Source organism: Cinclus cinclus, chromosome 5 (assembly GCF_963662255.1).
Source record: "Cinclus cinclus chromosome 5, bCinCin1.1, whole genome shotgun sequence".
NCBI lineage: Eukaryota > Metazoa > Chordata > Aves > Passeriformes > Cinclidae > Cinclus > Cinclus cinclus.
In genome coordinates this window covers 42,650,696-42,664,390 of record NC_085050.1, presented here as the reverse complement: position 1 = coordinate 42,664,390, position 13,695 = coordinate 42,650,696, and the positions used below count along the sequence as shown (strand labels likewise).

The window sequence follows — 13,695 nt, the reverse complement described above, 5'->3', positions numbered from 1 at the left end:
GAATCACACGTCGTGAAAATTTCAAGGATACTATCAAAGCAGCTTTATTACTTTGAGTCTCATATATGTAAAACCTAAACTAGAACACATGCACATGGAAAAGCAAAATTGAAAAAATTATAGCATGTTAATCCTTTTTCAATTTAGCTTAGTTTAATGCTCCCATCTTTTTTAACAAAAATTAAAAAGCAGAAACAAAGACAACACTCTGACAGAATACTGACCAAAGAATGGATGGGCAACAAGCCCACAGGTACTATAACATGTCTTGAAATCCTATGTGTTTCCAAAAAAATCCTGCTTTTTCAGTCAATTTTTCAAGAAATTAAGACCAATAAAATGAGGTCGAAGGACATAAAATAGGAAGGGCAAAAAGACAACACAGCCTGTTTGGTTGAAGCAATAGAAATAACATCCCTAGTAGAAGTGAATGAGACAATAATATCTAGAAGATCACCAAATACTGTAAAAATAGGAGGAAATGGACCAGCATGAAGAGTCTTAACTACATTTTAAAACTTATTTGAGCTTATTTTACTCTATTTGCCTTGAAAAAATAATAAAGCCAGTCATATGCATTCCATTACACCTTGAAAAGCACCATTTGACTGTAACTGTTGTAAATTTTACAGTTTATTTGGCAATCTCATCCCTCTTAATATGAAATCCCACTTGCAATGGATTTCCCAGTACATACACAAAACCATTATGAACTTGCACAACAGAATAGCACAGGATGGACTTTCACTTTTAGTACCAGTTAAGCTTACAAAAATTCATCAGGCACACCTCAAGTGAAATTTATACAACAGGCAAGGACCTACAAATGCAAATGGCATTGTGTAATCTAAATATTGCTCTTCTAGAGTTAGGTACAAATCACACTACCACTGTTTGCTAAGCACAACATACACATCTAAACAATATGAACTAAAGTAATTCTTTCTGTAATTCCTGCAAAGTACAATACCACTTTTTTTTTTTCCTAAAACAGGCCAGTAAAATGTTTTATCTTCAAGCCAAGTGAACTCGCTCAGTTCACCTTCAATTTAGAGGCAATTAAAACTGCACTGAAAATTAAACCATTAAAAGCTGTTGTATAAACAAAACCAAACAGCATAAAATGTATTTATTCAAGTCATGAGGAAAAGCCTGTATAATTAACAGATGTAATCAAACATCTACACACTTATAGACACACATTGAATATACAGTGAACTGGCAAACAAGTCAAGGAATAACGGTAAGGAAGGAAAAATTGAAAAAGCTAGTAACTACGTTGTACCAAAGATAGCATTTTAAAAAACGCTAAAGCTCTCGTCCTACAAATTTATATGCATATCACTTACATTTTAGAAAATTCAGCCCATGGAACTCTATGAGATTAAATATGCACAAAGTCATTTATGCCCATGCCTTTATGGTTCTACCAGATTTAGGGCTTAAACAAACAAATGAGAACCAAAGATAAACAGCTTTTTCAGTATTGTGCTTACAGCTGGAATCAATACAAAACAAACATTAATCTAATAGAGCTTTTCTTAGTTTAAAAGCCATATAAAATACTTCGTAGAATAAGTTTTAATTATTAGTTTATTTTCATCTCAAGAGAAAGTCTGGAAACAGATTCCCTCCCTCACCCCCAAAAGCAATCAAGTGAAGTGACCAAATTATTTCCTCCATGATGGGCCAACTACACAGCTCACTAAAATCCAAGTATAAAGGTCAAATACCAGAAGAAGTTAATTTAAATTCTACATTTAACTTCTCAATTCCAAAAAGAAATTACAGATTTAACCCAATTTGGTGTACTGCAATGCAGCACAGTCCTTTTCAGGCAACACCTGTTATCATGTATGTGAATGAGTGCTTCACTAAATGACCTTTTAACACAGTACACTATACTAATTCTACTGTAACTTAACAACAAAAGGAAATAAAACCAGAATTTCCTTAACAGTTTCCCATAATGATTGCAAAAGGAAAAAATAATACATGACATTCACAGTCATAAGAAACATACTTTCAGCTCTGAACTAGGATGCAAGCTGCACACACGTTCACATACTAATGGAGCCACATTCACAATAATTTTGAAGGGAAGCCTCCCCACAGAAGCACACTTGAAAGATACCAGCGAGTTTAACCATTTTGACTGTGTTATTTTCAGTGGTTTTCCTGTTTGAGTTTTTTTGTGAGCCATACATACTGACAGCTTACCGTATGGTAGCCTCTAGGAAGAGGTGGCTTCCCCACTGGGTAAGGGTCAACAGTATCAATAATTGTTTGTCGCTCCCCTTTCTGGTTGATTTTCCTAAATCTTCTTCGAGATTGCCTGTGAGATGCTTGACGCTGGAAATATTCCTCATTTTCTTCCATGTAATCAACCTACAACAGATGCAAAAGAATGCGTCTTTCCCCACAAAAGAGAAAAATGTTTCTTCTTGTTTGAAATACAAGAAATCCTATTTTCAAAAACCCACAGCCAGCTTTGAGTTTCCTGCATTTTCAGCACTAAGTGTGAAATTGCTACTAAAAAAAAAATAGAACAACATTAGTATGAAAAGGATCACTGAATATGATCACTTCTCAAAAATGACAGAAGAAAAATTCTCCCTTCCTCACCCCTTTCTTATGCTTGCACAGATACAAATTTCCCCAACCAAGACATTATGGAAAGAAAACTGGTACAAGAGAACACTTGCCTGTTTCCCTATTGACATCTACTCAGCATCTTCCCTAATCCAATCCATGGCAAAAGCTTCATTCTTCAGGATTCGTTTTATTATTTCAAATATTTTGAAGGCATAAAAAAGGATGTCTAATAGACTGGATTTCTGTGTAAAAAACACTTCAACAACAGGGAGAATAAAAAAAACCTATTGGGTATATCTTAGTATAAAATTACTCTTCTCAGTTTCACTGTCTACAAAGTTTGAAGACTACTTTACTACACAACAGTATGCTTCCATGAAAATATTTTAACTAATAATTCTGGTTTTCCCAGAAGAGAATGATCTTTTTGCAGTAATCTGGCTGAAAATCAACACACCTTCTGTGTTCACCCTACTAATAGAAACTTTACTTGAGTTATCTGAGACTAACAAGGAAATGAAGAAAAAAATCACAGCTTCCAGCATTGGCTATATAAGGGGATTCAGTTAACTCCTGCTATTAAACTCCATCCCTCAGAATGAGAGATGAGGCACCTTGCAAGGTTCCTGCATATGTTTCAACAAGGAAATGTTAGACAAAATACTCCTATGAATTTGCAGCTTATCCATGTCAGAAGTGTCACACATCAGTCAGTCCATGTGACCAAGCACAGCTTTCAGTGCACTAATTCAAATGGATGAGCACAGTCCCTGGCTCACCACAAGAGCTGGCAGTGTTTACCCCCTCTGCAGGGAGTATGTATTTCACATCTGACACTTTCACACTCACACCCTGCTAAACTACTCTGTGCCCAAACAAATACGGGGATGGGATTCTTTCTAGTCTAAATGCAATTACTCCTTTGAAAGCCTGAGTGAAGCATTCAATTTAATCTTTCCAAAACTGTAGGGGTTATGATTATGGCAAACAAACGCCTCTGACCCAGCATTATCCATCAGTCAAAAAAAAATCTTATTAAGTCATCTCCTTTCCCAATGCCTATCTTTATACCACTCTTCCTTATAACTTAACAAGGAATGCATGTGAAACAGACATACAGCTACAACCAGTGAAATTCTATACTTCTAGAAAACAAAACTGGGACAACAAACTGTTTCCCAGATGGTCAGATGCAAGTTACACAAACTGGTAATAAAAAAAGTACAATCCCAAATACCACATTTTCCTGAGCCTCCACAAGTTTTACAGAAACTGTTACATTTTAGGAAAAATATGTTTAGTGTCACAGTCTACATTTAAGCTATCTGTATGGCTTAGATAATTGTCACGCCTATATTATGAACTGATCTGTATCTCTGTGACAGAGAGAAGAAAAACTTAGCTCATTTGTTCAGATGATGCACCCTGAGGTGACAACTAAAACTTTTAAGCCTGTGAACCCTCAAGGACAACGGTCTGCCACTGGACTAGAGCAGATGCTGCTAACAAAATACACTCACCTTCACCCATGCAGGTTGACAGAATTTAAAACATTCAAATTTATTCTGAAAAACCTGAGATAGTTGAAATTAAATTTAATTCAAACATTAATTACTTATAGTAACCTGAAATTAATACTTTAAAGCATCTATGTTTATCAGTAATAATAAAGCGGCTTCAAAAAACATCCCACAAACTATTCTGCTGGCACAAGAAAATTTTAGTTTTACAAGAAATCTGAAAAAGTAAATGTAACAACAATATAAATTATGGGTATGACATCTCATATTTATTAAAAGATCATGTGGAAACCAGCAAATGTAAGTCTTATTGGAAGTTGAAGTTTTACCAAAGCTGGTTTGTAAAATTTGAAAGTAATTAACTTAAAATATTCTTACCACAATCATTTCTGATGGCTCTAAAACAATGCATTCACATCCACGTCTGAAGCTGCCAGCAGAACGCTTGCCGAAACTGAAAAATAAAAATATTTCAGTTAGAAATCGGTTACAACAGAATTCATATTTACATCTCATCCAGATATTGTAAAGCATAGAAAAAACATACATACCTGTGCACAATATTAGTTTCATGCATATGTCCTTTGACAATTAACTGGGACCCAAGGACACAGAGCTGACTATTTTTCATTTACATAGTTCCCTAAGAAAGTCTATTAACACCAAAACAAGCATCAATCAAGAGCTGTCTACTGTTCAGCTGGCTCTGAACTGCATTAGAGCATTTGATCTAGTATCTTCTGGCATTACAGTATTAAGTTACCTAGGCTATCTGCATTCCTTTAACAACAGCTAACTGGCATACCCAGGAAAGAATGAAAAGACTGATCAACTTCAATTAGTTCTTTTCTACTTAAAATGAACTAATAAAATAAGGAAGATGAATACATTCCCAAAGTAAATAGAAGAAGACAAAAGGTTGTTCTGCCCTTTCATGAGACATTCTCATCATAGTGCAATAATTAAACATGATACTATTTTGTTCCCTGTAAGAAAAAACTGAAAGGTTTTTTATTTTGGTTTCTGGAGAGTTCTGCCTGTATGAGGTGAACCTGTGCACATGCAGGGCTCACTGCAAAGAATTCTCAAAGTGCAAAGGTAAAGGTGGAGAGTAGAGAACCAGTCAGTGAAATCCATGACCTTTACTGTTAGAGCCCCAGTCACACACCATTGGAGGGGAAGAAAGTAGCCAGCTGAAGTTTGTTTCAGGGGTGTGTGATTCTTCATCTAAGTAAGAATGCCAGGTCAATACCAGCCTTTCCCTGGTAGGGAGGCAGGACAGACAACAAAATGACCACAACTTCAGGACCCCTCTAAGTTAGCTGTAACTAATCCATCCCAAAATAGCTGAGAGCCAATATAACTATTTAGCCTTTCCCTTTCTTCCACTTGGCACTGTGCAACAGACATGGGAAACCTTCCTGTCTGAAACCCCCAGGGCAACACCTTGAAAAACAAACCAAACTCAACAAAAACATAACATCTGAATTTTAACCAATGCTGTCATGTGGTAACACACTGAAGCTACAGTGTTGTGAAAGGTTTAAGCTGTTTTAAGCTTTATTTTCTAACTCACAAAATGCAGTTTGCACATCATTTGGAACAGTCTATCTGGCCAGTTCATATCTGTGCTCCTGACCTGCCTTGGCGATTAGTAGAAATGAACAATTTAACTTGCTACCCCAAAGGCTAATCTCTTGACAATAGCACATTTATAGGCTAAAAAAGAAGGCAGTCAGATATTGAAAAGAAATGCCAGCTGTGCTTATTCATCAAAATAATAATCGCATTTAATGGTACATGGGGCTTTTACAATAGAAAATTTTCCAGAATACTAGGCCTCTTGAAAAGAAATATTCAATAAAGAAGTCTCTAGATAAAATGCTTATTTTCCTAGAGGCAAACACATACTTCATCCCAGTCCAGCAACAAAACACAGAGTTCTTTATTCTACAATACCACCTTGAATTTTTTACAATTTCAACTACTCTTAAAAACATCAGAAAATGTAGCCATTATACTGATTCATTCAACTGTTGTAGAAGTGTCAAAACTTATTTTCTTGGCCAACAGTCTGATTCATACCACAGTTTTTTCCTTAGAAACAGAAAGGAGGAGTAAAGAAAGGAGAAAGTAAATCAACTCATTGATTGAGAAACAAAAATGCAAAAAATTGTGATTAATAAATCTACTTATTTGATATTCTACTTGGAAGCACACAGAAATATTCTCTTTCCACTTAGAAAATACATATTGCTGTATTTTTTGCCAACCCATTTTTGTAGCCTCAGAGCAAGCACTCATTTCAACAGAAAATGCATATACACTTCTCCACTCCACCTTTCTTCCTCCTCTATTGCTGTCTGTATCAACTTTAAACTTCTGTTTGTCAGTAATCACTGCTGACATGCAAAAGTTTCAAGCTTTAGCAAACACAGTAAAAACAAAAAGCTGTGTTTTAGATGCGCTGCTCTGTTCTTGAATTACTTGTTTAGATTTCACCTTTTTAGCACCAGAGAGAGGTAATCAACATATTAAGATAGAAGGCATGAATTCAGTTACTATAAAGAAAAGTCTCAATTTCTGCCCCCAAGTAACACACTGGTTCTCATGACAAATATCTGTGCCATTCCTGGACTATTTAGGCTCTTATGACAGCATGAAACTTATCAGAGCAGATGGTGCATCACGTGTACATATTATCTTTGACCAAAGATCACAAGGCACTTCAGGCTGGAAACAAACTCTAAACTTTGTGAAGTTCTGTAAGAAAGAAGATAAGTAAATCAAGGCACAAGAAAATTAAAGGACCTTTCAAGCATTGCAGTTCTCAGATGGTCACACCAACTAAACCTCCTGACTTTCACTCTCTGGTGAGGAATTCATATAATCAGTGAAAATTAGGGAACTGTCTTGTTACTGTCCACTACATCTGGGCACTTCAGAATAGTCCATCTCTGACTGTGGTAGAATATCCATCACAATAGTGCATACCATCTCTTGCAGAACCACACTCAAACAAAGGTTTTTGTTTGACATGCAGCTCTGAGAAACAACTGGCGTTTTAAGGCATTGTTAATCCTGCTGCTCCAACACAAGACTGACATCAAAATCAGTAAATTGTATCTGAATTAATCAGTTTCCCACAAGAGTAAAAGATGAACAAAAATATACTTCAGTGACTGTCTTCTCCTAAATGCCTAGCTGCAGTAACTAGCCATCAAACAAACTCAATTTAATTGAAAACAGGTTATTCAAAACATTAACACGAGTAAGAAGCAGCAAATACCCAACACATGATACAGTCTGTCTACTGAACTGATAAAAAAGCCCCAGCTGTAAAGCCTTTTATAAAATTCTTCATTATAAGAATGTGAGGCACCGGAACAGGTTACCCAGAGAAGCTGTAAATGCCCCATCCCTGGAATTATTCAAAACCAGATTGGATAGGGCTCTTGAGCAACCTGATCCAGTGAAAGGTATCCCCGCCCATGGCAGGGGGTTTAGAATTACCTGATCTTTCAGGTCCCTTCCAGCCCAAGCCATTCCGTGATTCTCTGGAATACCAGCAGAAGAGCTTCATACAAGGGACCATGAGCAGGCATGTAAGCTGGCTTGTGGGATGTTAGGTACCACACAGAAACAGTACCAAGCAAATAAAGTTTCGGTGGAAGGGCTGATAGATTTTCTTCTTAGTATCAGCTCTATTTCAGTAACTTTGACTAAACAATAGTCTTTACAATATTTTGATGCCAGACTTTCCATAGAAAGTGAGTTTGACTACTCAGATTTCTCACAAAATAGTCAACATGAGTACTGGTAGCTAAAGTACAATGTAGAGAGCCTTTATTAGCAGGTTTCAATAGATCAGGGATTTGACAAATTCATTTCTTTCCTTACTGTAGGGTGAGATAAGCCTGTGCATACAGAGACTTTAAGTTTAAGCCCCATTTTTGTTCTTAAAATGTAGTAGAGAATTTTACATGATATACACTTCACATTCAGTTGGATCATACCATTTCTTAATAATTTAAATCAAATTTGTCTTATTAAGCCTTATTAATTTCAACTCCTACATATAGCTTGTTTGCAACTACTAAGTCAATGTTACACCTGAAAGAATCACAGATTTGCAACTGTTTTCTCTATATTGGTGATGTGCATAAGAGAATTTCACCAAAGGAAGGCAGTTTAAAGCCATCTTTACAATTGCAGCTGTCAATATCGGATGCAGAGGTTAACAGTAATTTAGAAAGCCAGAAGGGCTACCTGGTCAGGATATTGCTGCCTCATCTAAATTCCCCAGAGAACCTTGTTTTGCAGCAGCTTTTCCAACACTTTTCTTCCCTACTACCACATAAACTCTGACTTCACATTCCCCTAGTATTAAGCTTCACAGATGCTCTCCTCAGTACCTGTCTTAGAGATAATTTCACTTCTGGAGTCCTTTTCAATCACATTACTTGTATTCCCATAGGGATACAGAATGCATGATGTGAATATAAACCTACTTTAATTAAAAAAAAAACAAAAAAAAAAACCCACAAAAAAAAACGTACACCAACATCAACTCCCCCCCCAAAAGAAAAAAGAAACCACAAAACCACAAAAAAACCAAACCAAAACCAAACCCCAAACAACTACCTAAAGTTATATAAAATATTTACAGGAATCCATGTTTTAGTGGACAGATAGGTATTTTTCCCTAACTATACCAGTCCTTTAAATAATTTACAAAAGTCTAATTTCCCACTTGACTGTTCAAAAGTATTATTTCCAAATACAGTCATTAGTATTAAAAAAACCTTTTTCTTACTATGTATTAAAAGCAGGCATTTTATGATTGCAGTAAGTTTACAAGCATGTAAGTAGTTTACAATTTTGTTTCACTTTAAATGCATTCTTAAATTGAATTTACACTGATCAGAGATGACAGTTCCTCTATCCATAAGTGTATCTTACTACATATATCTATCAGCTTACAACTTGTTATACTGAAAACATACATAGATGGCTAAAGAACAGAGGTATCAGTTTTCAGGTTTCATGCTTGTTAACAGAAGACAAGTTTTAAGTGAAAATCAAGGGTTTTCATGTTTCCCAAGTTTACACTCTCAGTTTTCAATTAAAAAACTCTTCACTATTATGAAACTCCAGTAGTTTAAATATGCCTGTGGCTAACAAACAACAACAGAATAATTTTGGACCACTGTCTGCATTTATTCCCCTTCAAATTTAATAGATTTACAAACAAAACAAAACAAAGTACATCAATTATATGACACGTGTAAAGCCACAAGCAACACATGCATTTTTATAAGCACTTACACCCATAGACAGCTAAAAACTTGCAGGTATTGAGGTGACTTGTTCTATTCTTTCTGTTATCATCATGACATTGGAGGACAAGGCAGTTTTCTCCAGACACGACCCATCCATTTCCCCAGACACCCTCACACACACACACACAGATTCTCTTTTCAAAGCTCGCCAGAGAGGCAGCAGCTACTGAAGAGGGAATGTTTCTCTATCAGCATTCAGCCCTGTCCCCTCACCCTGGGCCTCCACATTCCTGTTTTCACATCAACCCAGCTCCCAAATGGAAAGTTATTTCTCAGCACTGGAATGTAAATGTATTCATCAAAAGTGATGGAGAATCTGAAGGAAACCTCACAACACCAAGAAAAGGGTTTTCAGTGTTACGCCCTTTTCTTTTTTCCTCTTAAAAATCAAAGATCACTCACATAGGAAACTCAATTTCACTAATGACAATAATTTTGCAAAAAGGACAGACAACAATTTAGGGTTTCCTCTACAAAGTAATCTTAACTTTTATTTATTTTGATATTCCCTACATTACATTAGCTTAAGATTTTAGTAAAACTATTTCTAAGTCTGACAAAGAAATCTCCACAAAGTATGGTCATCTCTATGGTGCACATTCTTCACCAAATAATACTGTTGTAAGTTTTATATATATGTAATTGCAATATTTTGAACAAAGTTGCTGGTTGAGAATAAAATCTATTTAATTGACACTTCCTCCAAATCAAAAAGAATAATCTGTTTAGACAAGTTGTAATGAAAGGAAAAATGCAAGTAGCAAATTTTCTTGTTTCTCAAGTTCTTAGAATCTTACAAGGTATATGTATGCAAGGAAATAAGTTCCACACAGATCTTCCTCTTTTTTTATAACAAAATTTACAATATAATTAAAGTCAAAATGCAATGCATGAATATTGAAATATTTTATGCTAAAACTCTAGAAAGCAAGATATTTAAAAACTTTCTTTGTTCTGAAGTTTTCATATGGAAGGTACAATGAGTTTAAGATCACCAATGTGCAGCATTTGCCAATGCAGAACATCTAAAAAATGTCAATTAAAGTAAACATTATCCTCCTCTCACCTTCACTGCAACTAACCCTTATCTGTTCAGGACTGTACATTAATAAATCCATAGGGACAAGGCTATGCATGGTTCAGTTTAGTTTCTCAAGCTTTTAACATATTCATGATACAAATGCTACATAAACCCAATACTTCAAAGTGCTTTTTGTGAAAATTACATTGCTTCAATTGACACTTACATTTAGGAGAAATTCAGAAAACTACCAAAATTAAATACAGAGGTATGACATGAAGTACATTTAGAATTTCAAGTTATGTAAGCCAAAGTATCTTCATTTGCTCTTAGGTAGCCCTCACACTAAACATGCTATTATTACCATCACCATTTACACTGAAGTGCTACCCATTGCATTTCCAGTCTTCCCTCTGTCCTCCAGTTCTCAATACCAGAGCAGAGTCCCCATCCTGCTGGATGGATCATGTGCTGCATGTCCCACCTGCACACATGACTGAGAATGTCAAGGCAGGCACCTGCTTTCAATCACTGCATCAATTATTATCTGATGATACAGAAACAAACATGAGCAGAATGTCTCATCTCCAAAAAAAATCCCAAAATCAAATCTGGATGTAATAATAAACGTTCAGCTAGCAACAACATCAAAATTTTAGTTAGATTTAATTGTAAAGCCAACCAGTCACACTGAATTTCTTGATTAGATATAGAGCAGTAGATATCTAAATGGGAAATAAAATGGGGACTATTTTCTATCTTCCATTTAGAGAGATAAGGGATTCAGTCAAGTTTCTCATCATGCATCTTTTCCATTAAGAACCACCATATTTCATTTTGCTATGTCCAGATCAGAATGAAAAGCATCAGTCCCTCTACATGGTTTATTCTGGCCAAGCTAGGTTTAGCTGGGTTTCACATCAGTGTGCTCTGAAACCCAGACCCCCACCCAACCCATCCTCGCCAAGGAAAAGAAGAAAGTCACAATTAAGAAGTGTGTATACAGGCACAAGCCATTCCCAGGGGAACGCTTAAGTGCTCTGATGAAAATTAAATTTGGCGTGGCCATTTTCTGACCCCTCAGAAAAAAAGACACAGCCCCTCATGCATGCAGAGGCACTCTAACGTGAACAGTGCTGCACTGGGGATGATGCAAGCAGGGAAGGCAGCAGCAGGTTTCCCCACAGCTAGAGCTGCACACTGGAAACCATGAAAGCAAGGGTTCATCAACTAAAAGACAGGGCATCATTATACAGAACATCAAATTACCTGATAATATAGGCTGACTTCTTTGATTCTCATTTGAATTAGTGCCTGTCTTTTATGAAGAGCAAGTAAAGATGCAAGGGAGGCCCAAGCTGCTTTTGACTTGTTTTAACTGTTCTGTTTAATTAAAATGCAGTGGTCATCTGCATATCAAAATAATATCTAGATTAGCCCTTTTTTTCTTTCAACTTATTTAACTCCTACAATGTTTTCCTATTTATAGCTTTTTTTTTTCCAGCAAAAGCAAGTAGCTGCTTACAGTAATGCTTTTCAGTTGAAAGGAAAATTCAGATGCTGGCAAGTTGAAGAGGCATTTGCAGAATTGTCACTACTTGCAAATCCTGGAGACATGAGCTCACTGCACACCATGGATAAGGATAATTAGGCTTATCCAATGTCATATGATAGCTTAGATGTTTACAGTCTCAGATACAACAGCCCATGTGTCAGGGAAGAGACTCACTTGCAATATCACAGCTAAATACCCGCCACTTAATAATACCTGGGAGGAGTGTTTCACGAGAGAAAAAAGCCTCAGACATCACTGCAGCTCCTTGCTTAACTTGGGACCCAAACCAGCTGCTGCCCGTGGGGGAAGAGTAATCATGGTGCCAAGGATAAAGGATAACCCTGCTGCTGCATCAGGAGGGTGGGATGAACCCAGCAAGCCAGACAGAGAGAATGCTTGATGACTAACCAGACCATATTAAAACTACAGAAAAAGCACATTTATAGTAAATTAATGCTGTAAATAATTCCTGATAAAAATGTGCAGAAGTTAAACTCCAGCTGAAAACTTCAGTGAACCTCTTAAGTATTTTGAACACTTTTAGTTAGCATCCTTACAGATGACAGACTATAGTGCTTTATCTATGTAATACTCCTAGGGATTTAATTCTTATGCAAATACAACCCAGATCAGAGGTTGCATTAATTTACAGCTGACTACTGAAAGCACTTCAAAGGAAGTTCCTGAAAACCCACAGTGAATAGTTGGAAATTAGCTAGATTCTGGAGGTTTGCTTCCATATAAAGTCCCCTCAGTCAACCCTGAAACATATGCTTTATGTTCTTCACACAGTCTTTCTTTTAGAACAGACTACTGTTTTGAAAAGTGAGGTTAATTTTAAAATTTTACCTGGTTACAAGAGTGAATATATGGTAGCAAGTTGACTAGTTTAGGTTAAAAAAATAAGTAATTGTATAAAATTTCACATTTGTTGCTTTTCACCTTATATTTTCCTAATGGAACATCAAAACTAAAATATTAAGATACACAATGTTATAAAACCCCATCTGAAAAAGCCCTTTTAAGAATAACACACAGTTTTACAAACTTACTGCAAAAAGGGTAGATGCTCAGGGTGTTTATAGCAGCAGGTAATCCTGAATATTTTTCAGACAAGAATACCATTTAGCGTTCCTTTATGACCTTTTTACATTTACTACACAAAAGAAACATTTTGATGGCATTTTTCTGTTGAATTCAAGATCTGTGTTTATAGACTAAATATACAATTATATAAACAAACAAAACTGGAACCTACTAGTAGAGGCAACAACAAATTTATCTTGTTGCAGCAGCTCATCTTTGCAACATCTCCAATACAGAAAGCTAGAAGGCAAGTACCTCATCAGAACACCTGGGAATAGATTCTTCTTTGGGAAAAATTATCTTTATTTTTTAAATTAGAAGTTCTCTTATTATTTTATCTCGGCAAACATTCAAAGATGAAAGGTTTTTTCCTAACCTACTTTTTTTCTTATCCTTTCAAATAATAAATAAATAAATTATTTGAATAAAGACAGCTTTGCTTATGCTTCATGTTAATGACGTCTGTGTTGCCATGGAGATTACTGTGACATCACAAGATCTACATAATGGTCTCAAAGAATAAGAAGTTGTTGGAAAACATTACTTAAGAGGCAAGACCTTGTCTAAACACAGCTT

General features: G+C 35.9%; 1 protein-coding gene across 1 annotated transcript in view; it reads right to left on the bottom strand.

The window, feature by feature from the left end:
- The window catches only part of RAPGEF2 (Rap guanine nucleotide exchange factor 2), a 181,702-nt gene that overhangs the window by 82,213 nt on the left and 85,794 nt on the right, over nucleotides 1–13,695 (bottom strand). Inside the window, exons 5-6 of the mRNA XM_062492880.1 lie at nucleotides 4,494–4,569; nucleotides 2,221–2,388 (exon numbers count right to left, since the gene is read on the bottom strand). Of these exons, the coding sequence (XP_062348864.1) occupies nucleotides 2,221–2,388; nucleotides 4,494–4,569 (244 nt within the window). The remainder of the gene's footprint in view (nucleotides 1–2,220; nucleotides 2,389–4,493; nucleotides 4,570–13,695) is intronic.